Source organism: Sinocyclocheilus anshuiensis, unplaced genomic scaffold, assembly GCF_001515605.1.
Source record: "Sinocyclocheilus anshuiensis isolate Anshui unplaced genomic scaffold, SAMN03320099.WGS_v1.1 scaffold1623, whole genome shotgun sequence".
NCBI classification, from domain to species: Eukaryota; Metazoa; Chordata; class Actinopteri; order Cypriniformes; family Cyprinidae; genus Sinocyclocheilus; species Sinocyclocheilus anshuiensis.
In genome coordinates, this window is record NW_015553403.1 from 1,162,694 (window position 1) to 1,176,773 (window position 14,080).

Consider the following 14,080-nt stretch of genomic DNA (forward strand, 5'->3'; position numbering starts at 1 on the left):
TAAGTAATTTCCATGTGGCCCTCTGGATAAGAATAACATATTTTAAGTTAAAAAACATATCCCTCAGGTTCAAATTTAATCATTTCGGCTATGTTATGCATACTGTCCAAAGGAAATAGTGTGAGGTAATGGCTCTGCAGTATATAATGTTATCCAGTCAGGCTAGGCAGTAGATAAAGAGTCAGTGAGCAGTGCCTGCAGAGTAAAAAAGCTCCTCTGTAGGCCATTGAAGCCATGTGAGATCCAGGCAAGTGGATGAAGGTTGTGAATCCGAGCTTATGTTTACCGAAGCCTCTACGGGCCTCTGTGCCAAGAACTCAGAAATAGCTATCTCAGGATGAGAAGAGGGGTCACATAACCTCAAAATGGCGGCATCTGATTTGACCATATTTGTCTTCGTATCCTCGTGGCCGATACAATCCCCTCTTGGCTCGAACCAGAGGCTAAAAGGGCACATAGTCCTGCTTATCTGCCCAGCTCATAAAACAGAGCAGCCAAAAAAATGACAGTGGATTGACCTTAAGACAAGATGGTATTGTATTTGTAGTTTTAATTTGCAGTATGCAGTCAAAACAAACCTATTATGCCACAAAACTTGATGAACCAACACTGAATATTTGCTAATGTTGCAAAGATGAGTTTGTGTAGTGATTGGTTGGTCAGTAGAAGTGTCTTGGCTGTTATTCTGTCTGTGGAAGGAAAGCCACACATCCGCCCTATCTGTGCTTCCTTCCTTGGTTGGGTCACCTGTTTTGTGCTTTCCAGATGAGCGGTGGAGACAGATTGAGGAGAGAGAGCTGAGTTAAGGGAAAATGGGGGTCGGAGGTCTTGTGATTGTCTGTCTACCATGTTACGGTGCTGCCTTCTCTGTATCAGAAACGATTCCCATCAGTGACTTGAACGTGAGGGATTAGTGCTGCTGGACTGATCTGCAGGTGACTCCGGTTTCAATTTTAAGAGGCTGATTTTTATCACACTGATAGTGATTCGTAAGTGACTTCATTCATATGTGAATACAGCAACAACCAATGGGAGAGCAGAGAGTGGAGTTCACATTGGATGCTTTCCAGCTAATTAACCTAGGGATGCAATAATATTAAATTTAGTATACTAAATTTAATATTATTGTAAATTTAATATACTATTTCACTTCAAAATAAATGACAAACAAAACAATAAAAACTGTCATATATAACTTTAATGCTACAAGTGAATAGGCATCACACCATTATAGTTTACAGTATGAAACATAGAAGTTCATTTTGAGATTTGCTAAAGATTAAATTTAACAGTAAAATCACTAGTGTTTTTGTAGATTAACTTTAAATGAGTGTTAGATGATGGCAAAGGTCATCTAAAGTTTAAAAAGGGTCAAATGAGCATGCAGAATTAAATATACAATATTGACCCATATGATAAATAAAAACAAAACTGGACTGATAACTGATATTCTACTGGTATATAGTGTAAACGCTGTGTGACGCTGTGTGTTATTTTAGTATTATTTATATATTGTTATAGCGTATAGTATAGTATATTTTGAATTGGCTTTTATTTTCATTTTTTCAGTTTCCAGTAAAATTTTATTTTTAGTCATTTTTTATGTGCTTTTGTCAGTTTTATGTTTTTAATGTTTCTGTTTAGTTCTATATTTAAATCTGTTAAGTTTCAGTAATTCTAGTACTTCAACCTCTATTATTTCTATTTTTAACGCATATAAATATAAATATAACATAAATATAATGAATATTATACTATATATAAATATAAATACATGTTACATATATTTCTTAAATATATACATGTATGTGTGTGTATTTATGTATACATATATACACAATGCACACACATATATTACTTATTGGATTAAACGATTTGACTTCCCTACTTTCTAGTGATCCTGAAGACCTTGATTAGCTTGTTCAGGTGTGTTTGACCAGGGTTGGAGCTAAACTCTGCAGGAAAGTGGACCTCGAGGGCCAGAGTTGAGAAACCCTACATTAGAACAGTACTGTGCAATTTTAATTAGTCTACTATACTATGATCAATGTGTTTAAATATAATTTGGGCTTTGTTGTATGGGTTGACTTCTAGGTCTTTCAGTGTGTTTGAATGACTGGTGCCCCTTTCAGTCCCGGAGAGCCAAGGTGGCCTTTTATCACAAGAAAGTCTAGGAGGTGTGTGGTACTCCAAAGAGCAGCTAAACAAACAAATTACATAATACAGTTTAACGACGACTTATGGATTGGCTAAATGCAGACACACTGAAATTGAAAAACCATACACCCATAGAAATGACTCATGCAACCCCAAACTAGTAACCCCTTGTGTGTTTTTGAACTCACATTTTTGCTCTCTAGATTTACAGATTAAACCAGTGGCAGTAGCATAGCGTTTCCACTGAGCTGAGTGAGGTCTTGATGTCATTCTCTACTCTCTGAGACATGAGTTTGACGCGGTTTGGTCTCTCTGTGCTGGTGTTTGCTTGATCGCATCAGTGCATTTAGGTCAGAGTCTCAGGAACCTGACAAGGGAGCTGGAGACGAAAGCACGTCCAAACAGGGCATTGAAAAGCAGATAAAAGAGCGAGCAGCATGTATATCTGATAACAGAAGCAGCCAGCATTTAATCTTGTACTCTTTTATGGTCCCTTAGGACTAGGTTGGTTATCGTTTGTTTTTTTTTTCGATACCAGTGCCAAATCGATACGTTTAAAACGGTTCCGGTGCCATATTGTGCCTTAACCAATACTTATTTAAAAAATTAAAATTAAAATTCCCCAAAAAATTATGGATTGGCCATTAGCACTATAAACACATGATGTCTGTTTCATTCATACTGGACGCCAGAGGGCGCCCTCGCACAGAAACTCCACATATCCAATCACAGAAGTAGCGGAACTCATGACCCTCCAGGAAATCCCTTATATGAACAAAGACATGCTATTATAGCTGTAACTGAGTAAACCGAACGTATAAACGTTTTGAATGATAAAACAAAGACAATAAAGACTCGACTGCGACAATATAGTTTATCTGTGTTATTCAAGCCATCTCTGGTATTTTCATAATAATTAAGTATATTTATAATCCATTGCTAATTGATGTATTCTTTTTAAAGTAGCCTATGGAGCATATTTTCTGCCTCATTCTGTGACAAGAAGCAAAGATTTGTTGGATTTGTATTATTAGAGCTTTCCGACTTGAGTTCATATGCGTTTTCTCAGTCGGGAAATAATTTTTCACGTGCAGTGCCATTGATGATGCTTCTTATGTCCGTATTGGTACCGGGTTTCGGTACCCAACACTGTTTAGGACACTATTCAAGGGCAGTACAGTAGATGCAGTATTGGATCAGAAATGTTTAATAAGAATAAATTGTTTTAATAGGTGACCTTGTTTCTGTTTTATCTTAGATGGGATGCATCCTTTATATAATCCAATACGGATTCCTCAGCTGTGTAAGTTCTGTGACGTGGAGGCATCCGACTGTAAAGGCACCGGCACCTGTGAAAGCAACTGCAGCATCACATCCATCTGTGCCCATGCCGAAGAAATCTGTGTGGCTATCTGGTACGTCACTGTTCAAGTCATATTCTTACACAACTTTTTATGAAGTGTGAAACATCTGTTGTATGCAAGTGTAAAGCATCTGCTTTGCACAACAGACAAAAAAACACCAATGAATCTTGTTCACAGCTTGCAGTATTATTCTCATATTTTTAAACAATTACACAAAATCAAAATGGGCCCTTAATAAATATGCTTATTCTCACTAAATATTGTTCTAAAGAAAAAAAGTGGTAGTTTTAATCAAAATGTGAGAACTTTCACCACTTCTGAAACAACTTTTCTTTTCTGCTTACATAAGCAAGGCCAAATGGTGAGGGGGAAAAATAATATTATCCAATAATATAAAAGTCTAATACTTCATAATCCAATTAAATACCAATAAATTTTATCAAGTGTCCTGTTTTACTATGAAATATGTGACATTGTGGTTAAATGTGCTGTGAATGCCATTTCATGTTGTCTTCAATTATGGAAACAGTGCAGTTAAATATAGCAACAAGTCATTGCTGTATCTAAGTGCTTATTATGTTTACTGATATAACAACAAGGGGACATGCAGTTTATTTTTTTATTGTCAAAGTCACCTGAGAATGTAAAATAATTATTTTGACATAAGAGCTGTCCTTTGATATCATAATCCCTGTAATAACAGTCTATGTGTTTATATTTGTGTGCTCTCGATGACATCAGGAGGAAGAGTGATGACAACAACACGATTGAGACATTGTGCCACAACCCATCTGAGCCCCTCTACGGCATCATGGTGGAGAACTACAACAACACCAAGTGTGAAATAAAAAAGAGGATGTCAAACAGAGGCCCCTTCCACATCTGCTCCTGCAACGCCGAGGAGTGCAACGACATACTGATGTTCACGCTCCGTTAGTCTCTTTCTTCATTCCTTCTTTCTAGCTTTGTCTATCCTCCCTTTTTGTGTCATTAATAATAGTGGTTTAAGATGCTGAAATTTGTAGATTCAAACTATTTTGTCCTTTAGCAAGGTACTTCAGGTTGAATCAGCTGACAGGCCCAGATGGTATCTGCGGAATCACATTTTCTCTGCTGATTTTTAAGAAAAAACTGCAGAATGGATTTAAACATAAAACTTTAAACAGAGCTGAAAAGTACATATTTATTGGGAGGTGAAAGCATAATGAAACGATTTAAATACAGCGTGACTCTATTTACTTTTATGCATGTTCCTTGTCTGATTGTGGATAATTATTTGCCAGTTTTATTTTTATTTTAAAAACTACAAATATTTTATATACATTTTTTTTTTTGGAGGGGGGGGGTATTTACAAAATGATTACATCAAAATGTAGCTGCTTTGACTCAGAAACAACTTTCCTTTATTGACTGACATAAAAAATGATTTGTAATTATTATAAACCCTTCCTCTTCCAATCACCTGGCCCCATTCTGGTAACGCCCACTTTTCACAATCCAATCAATTCCAGATGGATAAAATCATGCCCTGCCCTACAATTTATTTATTTTTATCTTTTTGAACATCGCGTATCGTTCTGAAATACAGTAGATTACAGAAATAAAATGGGTTGCTCGCATTTAGATGCCAAACAGTGTTTTTATTGTTAACTAAAACAAAAACTATTAAAAATAGTTTTCGCTAACTGAAATAAAGCTGAAATAAAATAGAATATAAATATTAGATGGAAAAACATAAACTTATAAAGCTTAATTAGACTGTTTCATTTTGGCAACTAACTGAAATAAACAAGTTAAATTACTAAAACTGAAATAAAAATATCTAAATCCTAAATGGAAGTATGAAAAAAAACTAATAAAAATGACAAAAGCACATAACAAAATTACTCGCATTTAAACTATTCTGTAAATATAAAAATTAAAGCGAATTCAAAAATTAATCAATTTTATAATAATATATAAATAATGCTAAAATTACTCTGATGAAAAGGTCAGGAATTTTGAAGAATTTTATGAATGACAGACATTCCAATTCAGTGGAAATCTGCAGCGTTCTGCAGTCACAGATTCCGTGTGGGCCTGCAAATTGGCAAGTGACAGCCTACATCACATTGACTATGGAAACACTGCGTTAGTGTATAAATAATGAACCGTGTTTCAGATAGTTTTGGTTTTGATTGTGCTACACTCCACTTCACCACACTAGATAAACGGCACTCAACTGAGCTAATAAATCAATTGCAAACCCTAGCAGAACATGTTTATCTACCACACACAAGCTGTACAATGCTAACTATTTAGCACTGGCTCATAGCGTGTAACATGCTCTGGTATGTGAGCTCAGGTTGTCGTAACGTTCTAAAGCAGCTGCATTGTTGCTAGCCAGGCTGTGCTGTCTCAGGCAGACTTTCTACTGGCTTTGGTTGTGTGGACGGCTGAGGATCTCAGACATGTGGTTTCCTGTCTGTGTAACTTGAAGCAGAGACATCACAACCACATGGCAAAACAGCTGTGTGGATAAATAGTGACTGATGTATTGGTCTATCCACAGTCTTCATCCAGTAGGATATTCCTGCAAGATTTCATTACCACATTCAAAGCCATTATGGTGTTTGCATATGTGAATGCTGCATCAGAAACAGTCTGTCTGCATGAAGACAAATGAATGGAGCTTCGTCTAGAAAAAGGGAAATGGAGAAACTGTAGATAACTGAGGATTACTGTCATTAGCAGACCAAAAAAAAAAAAGGAAATGTTTTAATGCAGTTTATGCTGAAATATATTTCTGTAATGACAACTCTCGGAGGGATTGGCATGGTAATGTACATGACAGTGTTAATGTATTTGGTCGCAGAACATGTTTATCTACCACACACAAGCTGTACAATGCTAACTATTTAGCACTGGCTCATAGCGTGTAACATGCTCTGGTATGTGAGCTCAGGTTGTCGTAACGTTCTAAAGCAGCTGCATTGTTGCTAGCCAGGCTGTGCTGTCTCAGGCAGACTTTCTACTGGCTTTGGTTGTGTGGACGGCTGAGGATCTCAGACATGTGGTTTCCTGTCTGTGTAACTTGAAGCAGAGACATCACCACCACATGGCAAAACAGCTGTGTGCACTAGGCATGCACTAAAATAACCTTATTTACCACTATTTGGAAAGTTCATTGCATGTTTCGTACATTTTAAAGAGCCACATTTTCGTTTTTAAGCAAGGAAAATCCGCATTGTATGGTTTCTAAATGAAATGCAGAGCACAAATTCAGAGTATGGGATACCACACTTGGCCACACGTCACGTCCTTTCCTTTTCTTCTAAAACCTAAAACAGTACGTGGGGATTTCTGAGGTATGGGGTATCCTGAGGCGAGTGTGCTTCCTTCTTTCAGTATGTAAACACAATTATCATAAGCTAATGAAGACAGATTCTACCGATTTTACTTTGCGGATATATGTTACAAAAAGATGTTGTTTGAGCAGGTGTTTGATGCCTGTAGTGTTTGCTATGTAGAAGCAGTCGAGGGAGGCTGTAATTCCATCCTCATTCCCTGCCAGAGTGGGGAAGTATCGCAGGAAGTCCATGTTTACTTATTGGAACGGTTCCATGGCATATTTCTCCAGAAATGCCAGGCATTGTTTTCCTGGACCATAACAGTTCCAGTGATAAGCTCCCTATTCTGTATTCGACTGGAGATGCCGCCGTTTCTTTGGACTTCATTATGGCAGCTGCAGGGTGTACACACCAGCTCATAATTATATTCTGCACAGCTGAGCTTTGTCATATAGCAATTTCACAATTTTTTTTTTTTTTGTGCTGAATCAAATAAACAGAAATTCAAGCTTGCACTGCTTTTGGCCTAGGTGGACTTTTTAGGTGGAAATACTCTGTGAAAACTAAAGGTGCCTCAGATATCCCTTTGTGTACTGAAGGAGCTACAGCATATATTTCAAGTGCCCAAAAACTTTCTTCATCCTGATGGGTTACAGGAGGAACTGTCAAAAGTTTATATAGAAGTTAATCATGAAGCTATTTTCTTTTTAAGCAAGGAAAATCCACATTGTATGGTTTCTAAATGAAATGCAGAGCACAAATTCAGAGTATGGGATACCACACTTGGCCACACGACACGTCCTTTCCTTTTCTTCTAAAACCTAAAACAGTACGTGGGGATTTCTGAGGTATGGGGTATCCTGAGGCGAGTGTGCTTCCTTCTTTCAGTATGTAAACACAATTATCATAAGCTAATGAAGACAGATTCTACCGATTTTACTTTGCGGATATATGTTACAAAAAGATGTTGTTTGAGCAGGTGTTTGATGCCTGTAGTGTTTGCTATGTAGAAGCAGTCGAGGGAGGCTGTAATTCCATCCTCATTCCCTGCCAGAGTGGGGAAGTATCGCAGGAAGTCCATGTTTACTTATTGGAACGGTTCCATGGCATATTTCTCCAGAAATGCCAGGCATTGTTTTCCTGGACCATAACAGTTCCAGTGATAAGCTCCCTATTCTGTATTCGACTGGAGATGCCGCCGTTTCTTTGGACTTCATTATGGCAGCTGCAGGGTGTACACACCAGCTCATAATTATATTCTGCACAGCTGAGCTTTGTCATATAGCAATTTCACAATTTTATTTTTTTTTGTGCTGAATCAAATAAACAGAAATTCAAGCTTGCACTGCTTTTGGCCTAGGTGGACTTTTTAGGTGGAAATACTCTGTGAAAACTAAAGGTGCCTCAGATATCCCTTTGTGTACTGAAGGAGCTACAGCATATATTTCAAGTGCCCAAAAACTTTCTTCATCCTGATGGGTTACAGGAGGAACTGTCAAAAGTTTATATAGAAGTTAATCATGAAGCTATTTTCATTGTTACAGTGTCAGTACTGCCATATTTTCTTATACGTTTTTTATGGTGGATATTTAATTATATTTTTATTCTTACATTTTGTATTTTAATTTAATTTAATTATAAAAATATTTACAAAATATAAAAATGAGGACATTATACACACATTATTCAAAAGTATGTGAGTTGTTTATATTATATCTAAGTGTGTGAGTTGTTTACTTTTTTAAATAGTCTTCCTATTAACACCATTATATTGTTCATTCAGACTGATTCACGAACGCGGAACGCGCACAAACACAAGAGGCAGGATTTATTGCATGAACCAATCAGAGCCAATCATAACCAGTCATATCCAATCATATCGCGATAGAGGCATTGACTCCTCTCACGTGACTTTTCCCATTGATTTTAATTATGTATTTTGTAACATTGCGTTGTTTTATTTTTGTACTACAAATTTTTTTCTCATCCAATTTTTTGAGGAGGCGCTGCCTCTCGGAATCACAACATTGTAAAGTACAACATGAAAAACAGATTTGTTTGCAAAAATTTGACAAAAAGTGTGCACATCCAGCAGTCAAAAAAGAAATCATAAATAGAAAAATTATTTATTACAAGTTCTCACCAACTCTGATGTTTTGAGCCATATGGCTCTTTATCAGACCAATCAAAGTTTTTTTTCCTGTCATATTTATTTGATGCATTTGGTAGAGGCAAAGTGACTTACACTGCATTCAAGCTATACATTTTTTAAATTCATGTATTCCCTAGGAATCGAACCCATTGCCCATTGCCGTTGCTAGCACCATACTTTACTGCTTGAGCTACAGGAAGGCAAGGTCATGTAAACATAGGCAGAAATTACCTAATTAAATATACAATATCAACCAACAACTCTAAAATTAAAAACCCAATATGGTACAGATAAATTCTGAATCCTTAATGAATCCTTTTCCAGTAAGTGTGAGCAATGGTAGTAGTATTAGTGGTGTTCGCTAAAGCACTAATGAGAAACATGTCTATTGGTCGTGAGAAGCAATTAAATTTTAATAGATTAACTTGTGAGTCAGGGGCTTTGGAAAGCGTAATCCACTTGATTCTTGTTAAGACCTTGGCACAGATGTACAGTGGTGCATTTAACAGTGGAGCCTGCAGAAAAGTGCCTCTTATTAGCTGATAATGTCATGGACCGCAGCAGTGTGGCTGGCATCCTGTTTTATGTGGCTGAAAAAGGCACTGTGATTTCATGCCTGTTTATATTGGTTGTTTGGCTCGAGAAGAGGTTTCTGCTGCTGTATGTGAAGAGTTGAGTGCTCCCTCTGCACCGCACGTCTATGCTTTTTGCATGTGTTTGCTGACTCTTCTGTCTGCCAAACGCTTTGGCATTTATTGACGGTTTCCCTCTCCCAGTGTTGTGTATCCATTTCTGTTCTTTTCATGTCTGTGTCTCAATGATAAGGCGTGTCTGTGTGTTTGATGGAAGAATGCAGACAGACGAAACACTGACTCCACTCTCTGCCCACGTAGTTGGCAGCTCTCACTTTGTCTCTGGATTGAACCTGCAGTGCTAGGGCTTCCAAGCCAGTCCTCAGGTTGGCAGGCGCACGTCGTAGCAGAGTAAACTTTCCCTTGAAGCATGAAGTCACAGAACAGTCTCTCACTGTGCAAACTTTGCTCAAGCTCCCTTGTGTGACAGGAAAAACTGAGTTAATGATTAAGAGTTCAGTTAACCTGGGTACTAGGTAACTAGATGGTTATTATGGCTGATAATTTAAATGGCTCTAAACTTCTCTGCTAAGTAGTCAATTGATAGATCCTTCTATCCAAAATGACTTAGAGTATACTTTGCTCAAGGTCACAAAGTTTCACTACCTTTTACTAGATATCATCACAAAAAAAAAAAAACACAATGCAGTGAGATCTTTTGAATTTTATCAAATGCCAAGTTTTAATACTTTTTTCTGGTCTAGATATTGCAATATAATATATAATAATCTTATAATTGGTCTTTTTGATTTTTTATTATTGCTTTATTTATATATTTATTATTTTAATACATTAATTGTATATTAATTTACAAGTTATAGTTATTTTGTTTCTAAATTAAATAAAATTCTATTCAATTATTGTTTAAGTAAATAACATGTTATGAATTTATTTACATATTTTGCAAATGTGCCCTGTATTGCTATATTGTTTAGCTAAATTTAATTTGATCAAAATAATAATAATTATTATTGTTATTTTATAAACTAATTGTTAATTAGGCTTATAATTATTTTTATTAAAAAAATGTGTTTGTTTATTTTAATAATAATAATTTATTTATCTATTTACTTAGATTTTTACAAATTCCCAGTGATACCACACTGTTTAGTCTAATTGAATTAAATCAAAATAATAATAGAATTAGTTGTTTATTATTAAATGTGTTGTAATATCATAACATTTTATTATTGTCCTTTAAGTCAATTTGTCTCAGCTTTACTTTATTTACTTTTTTATTCGCTTAACTATTTTTATAAATGTTCCCAGTAATACTACAATGTTTAGCCAATTTAAATATGATCATTCGGTAAATGCAAAATATCAGCAAAATGCCTTCAGCCAGTAAATTGTCGTTAGGGCAACTAAAGATTTCTTGTTTAACAAATGATCAATTAGCAACACAACAAATATTGATTTGTCATCATTTCTGTCTTACACAGTTAATATGAGTTAAACTCTGAAGTATTCGCCTCTGAAGAAAACAATTTGGAAAGCCAAATATGGCATTGTTTATTCAGGCAACTCTTTTAGGATAATTGGGGCAACATTTGGGTGAAAATAGTTTGTCTAACGTGTTTTTATGTAGATTCATAGTCATTCAAATTTCTTGGTATCTGAAATTCCTGTATACAGAATGAACTGTTAGTTTTTTGAGCTGTAACCATTTTACAGTGCATTGATTCTTATATAGTGTTGTCACGGTACCAAAATTTCAGTATTCGGTACCAATACCAGTGAGAATCCAGAGTTCTCGGTACCAATTTCGGTACCAAAGCAAAACACAAAAAACATGCTCCTGTGATGGCAAAGTTGAATTTTCAGCAGCCAAGTCTTCAGTGTCACATGATCTTTAGAAATAAAAAACATCACAAAAAAAATCGTAATTATTCCAAAAATTATTTTGATCCGTAGTGTAAATGCATGTATGGAATATAAATTTAATTTCTTCAGATTTAATATAAATGCGCAAGTATGCAATAGAGTGCATCCCTCAGGTGTTCCTTAAAGTCAAAGTCAATGTTTTTTTCGCTCTATTGAGAAATCGATTGGTTTGTATAATTTTTTTCAAGACACTCCTACCATGAAGTTAATTTTAACTTAAGATCCACCAACAGGAAAACACATCAGAATGAAAGAGATCAGCAGCAATCGTCCACTCGCATAAAATATTGTGAATGATTTAATTAAGACAGGCTTCTTATATATTTACATATACATAAATGAATATTTTTCTAATATTTTAATATATATCGTTGTTATACTTGCAACAAATGACCGTAAGTCAGTGGTTTTATATTGTACCATTGGTTTTTATTTTAAATCCCTATGCAAAAATGAATGGGAATAGACCAGTCACTGTTGCACTGTTGGTTGATTAAACCTTAGGCTTTACAATTTAAAAAAAAGAACATTTTTAAAAACAAAAAAAAAATTCAATTTAAAAATTGTACCTATTTTATTCTATTAATATTGAATCTGATTCTTTAATGGAGTCTATAACCTGAAGCTTAACTGACACTTTATCAACCCCAGTGCAGCACAAGACTACCTAGATTCACTTGATTGTATTGCTTGGTAAGTGCCAAGTGAAGCGTTGGCGTGTTCTATACCTAAAGTTGTGCAGATTTACAGTGGTGGGGATGTCGTGTCATAACTTGCAAGCAAAGTCCCTTCAGGCATCTCACCATGTGCAAATGTGTGTGTTTTATGTATGTGCGCCCTTTGTTCAAACTGTCTGCTCAGATTTATGATTCATGGGCTGAAAATGAAAAGACAAACGCGGCGAGTGAATCAGTAATGAACTAGCTAACAATCACCTGACTCTGCACCGTCTACCCGGAGTGCTTTGATGTATGTCAACATTCGGTTGGTCTCAGACAGTGACCCCCTAAAAACATTCAAAGGGAGTTTAGTCTAAAGTTCTAAGGTTGTGATTAATTTATCACATTTTAGATTTGTTGGTTCATTGGTGGGACCTTTTGTACTCTTAAAGTAAAGTGAGCTGAAGTGTTTTGAATTTAAAGGAATAGAAAAGATGTCGAAATAGCTTGGTACCCTCAAAACAACAACAATAATAATATTACCAATTATTATCATTATTATTAAATTTGTGTTATTATTTGTTATTATTTGTGTTATATGATCATATAAATTAGGATTTATACATAATAATAAATTTGTGTTGACACAATCATAATAATTATTTTTCTTTTTATAAGTTGTAATAATAATAATAATAATAATTGTGTTGTCAATTATCACAATTATTACTAGTTATATTTTCAGATTTTTTTTTATTATATATATATATATTGTGTGTGTGTGTGTGTGTGTGTGTGTGTGTGTGTGTTAATTAATATAATATAACTGATAAAAATATAAAAATGAAATTATTTTTACTAAATGCTGTGTTCATGTGGTCATGCCATTCAGAGATATACAATATCAAACTTCTATACGGTTAAATAAGTGTCCTGCATCTGATTCTCAGGTGGGTACAGCCAGGTACATGGCTCCAGAAGTGCTGGAATCAAGGATCAACCTTGAGAACATCGAGTCATTCAAGCAAACCGATGTCTACTCCATGGCCCTGGTGCTGTGGGAGATCACGTCCAGGTGTAACGCCATCGGAGGTGAGTACAGAAACATCATTGAGATCTCACTTGGAAACAGCTTTTATTTTGGCATTTCCTAAACCAATATAGTTAGTAAACTTGAGACAATGCTATTCTATTTCCATTCTGCCTGTAATTGTCCCTCAAGGAGAACAGGGATGAAAACAGGCTTGCTTTTTGTCTGGTTCTGTTAGTGGTACTTTGTTTTTTTTGCTACCATCGTTGGGCTATTGTTTGAGTACACTGCATGGAAAGCCCACTGCGGCCCACAATGTGTTTTGACCGATTTGCAGCTTCCTGTTATTGGAGGAGCCGTTCTTCAACAAGAGCAGAGATGGTACGGCATACTCCTCACTCTATTTGGGGAATGTAAGGAATGTGTGAAATGTCAAGTGCTTCCTAAGAATTTTCCCTTCTTTGGTCAGGTGGGAAGACAGATGCTAGCATATTCTTGGCGCGCTTACATATAGGCGTAAAAAACTGTATTCATATAGCTCTCATGGAGCATTTATGCTCTCATATGTATGAAATACAACAACAGAAACTGTAATTAGTTATGGGGGTAAATATAAACATGGATGCACATGGAAATTGAGGAAGAGGGAGGGATTGTGTTGTTGTTTAGGGTTTTTCCTGCATTGAAAAATGATCAGTGGCTGCCAAGTGAAAATTCGGCCTGCTATATATTCATCTTGAGAAGTACTAAATGCTTTTGTACTTGCGCAGGATGAATGAAGCCGTCTGGATAGATAATATTTATTAGAATTTCTCCATTATTCTAATCCCATTCGAATAAATAAGACTTAATCATTATGAGCCATATATATAT

General features: G+C 35.7%; 1 protein-coding gene across 1 annotated transcript in view; it reads left to right on the top strand.

The window, feature by feature from the left end:
• The window catches only part of LOC107668281 (TGF-beta receptor type-2-like), a 25,326-nt gene that overhangs the window by 2,859 nt on the left and 8,387 nt on the right, over positions 1-14,080 (top strand). Inside the window, exons 2-5 of the mRNA XM_016460100.1 lie at positions 3,416-3,572; positions 4,263-4,457; positions 5,904-6,021; positions 13,128-13,269. Coding sequence (XP_016315586.1) covers positions 3,416-3,572; positions 4,263-4,457; positions 5,904-6,021; positions 13,128-13,269 — 612 coding nt within the window. The remainder of the gene's footprint in view (positions 1-3,415; positions 3,573-4,262; positions 4,458-5,903; positions 6,022-13,127; positions 13,270-14,080) is intronic.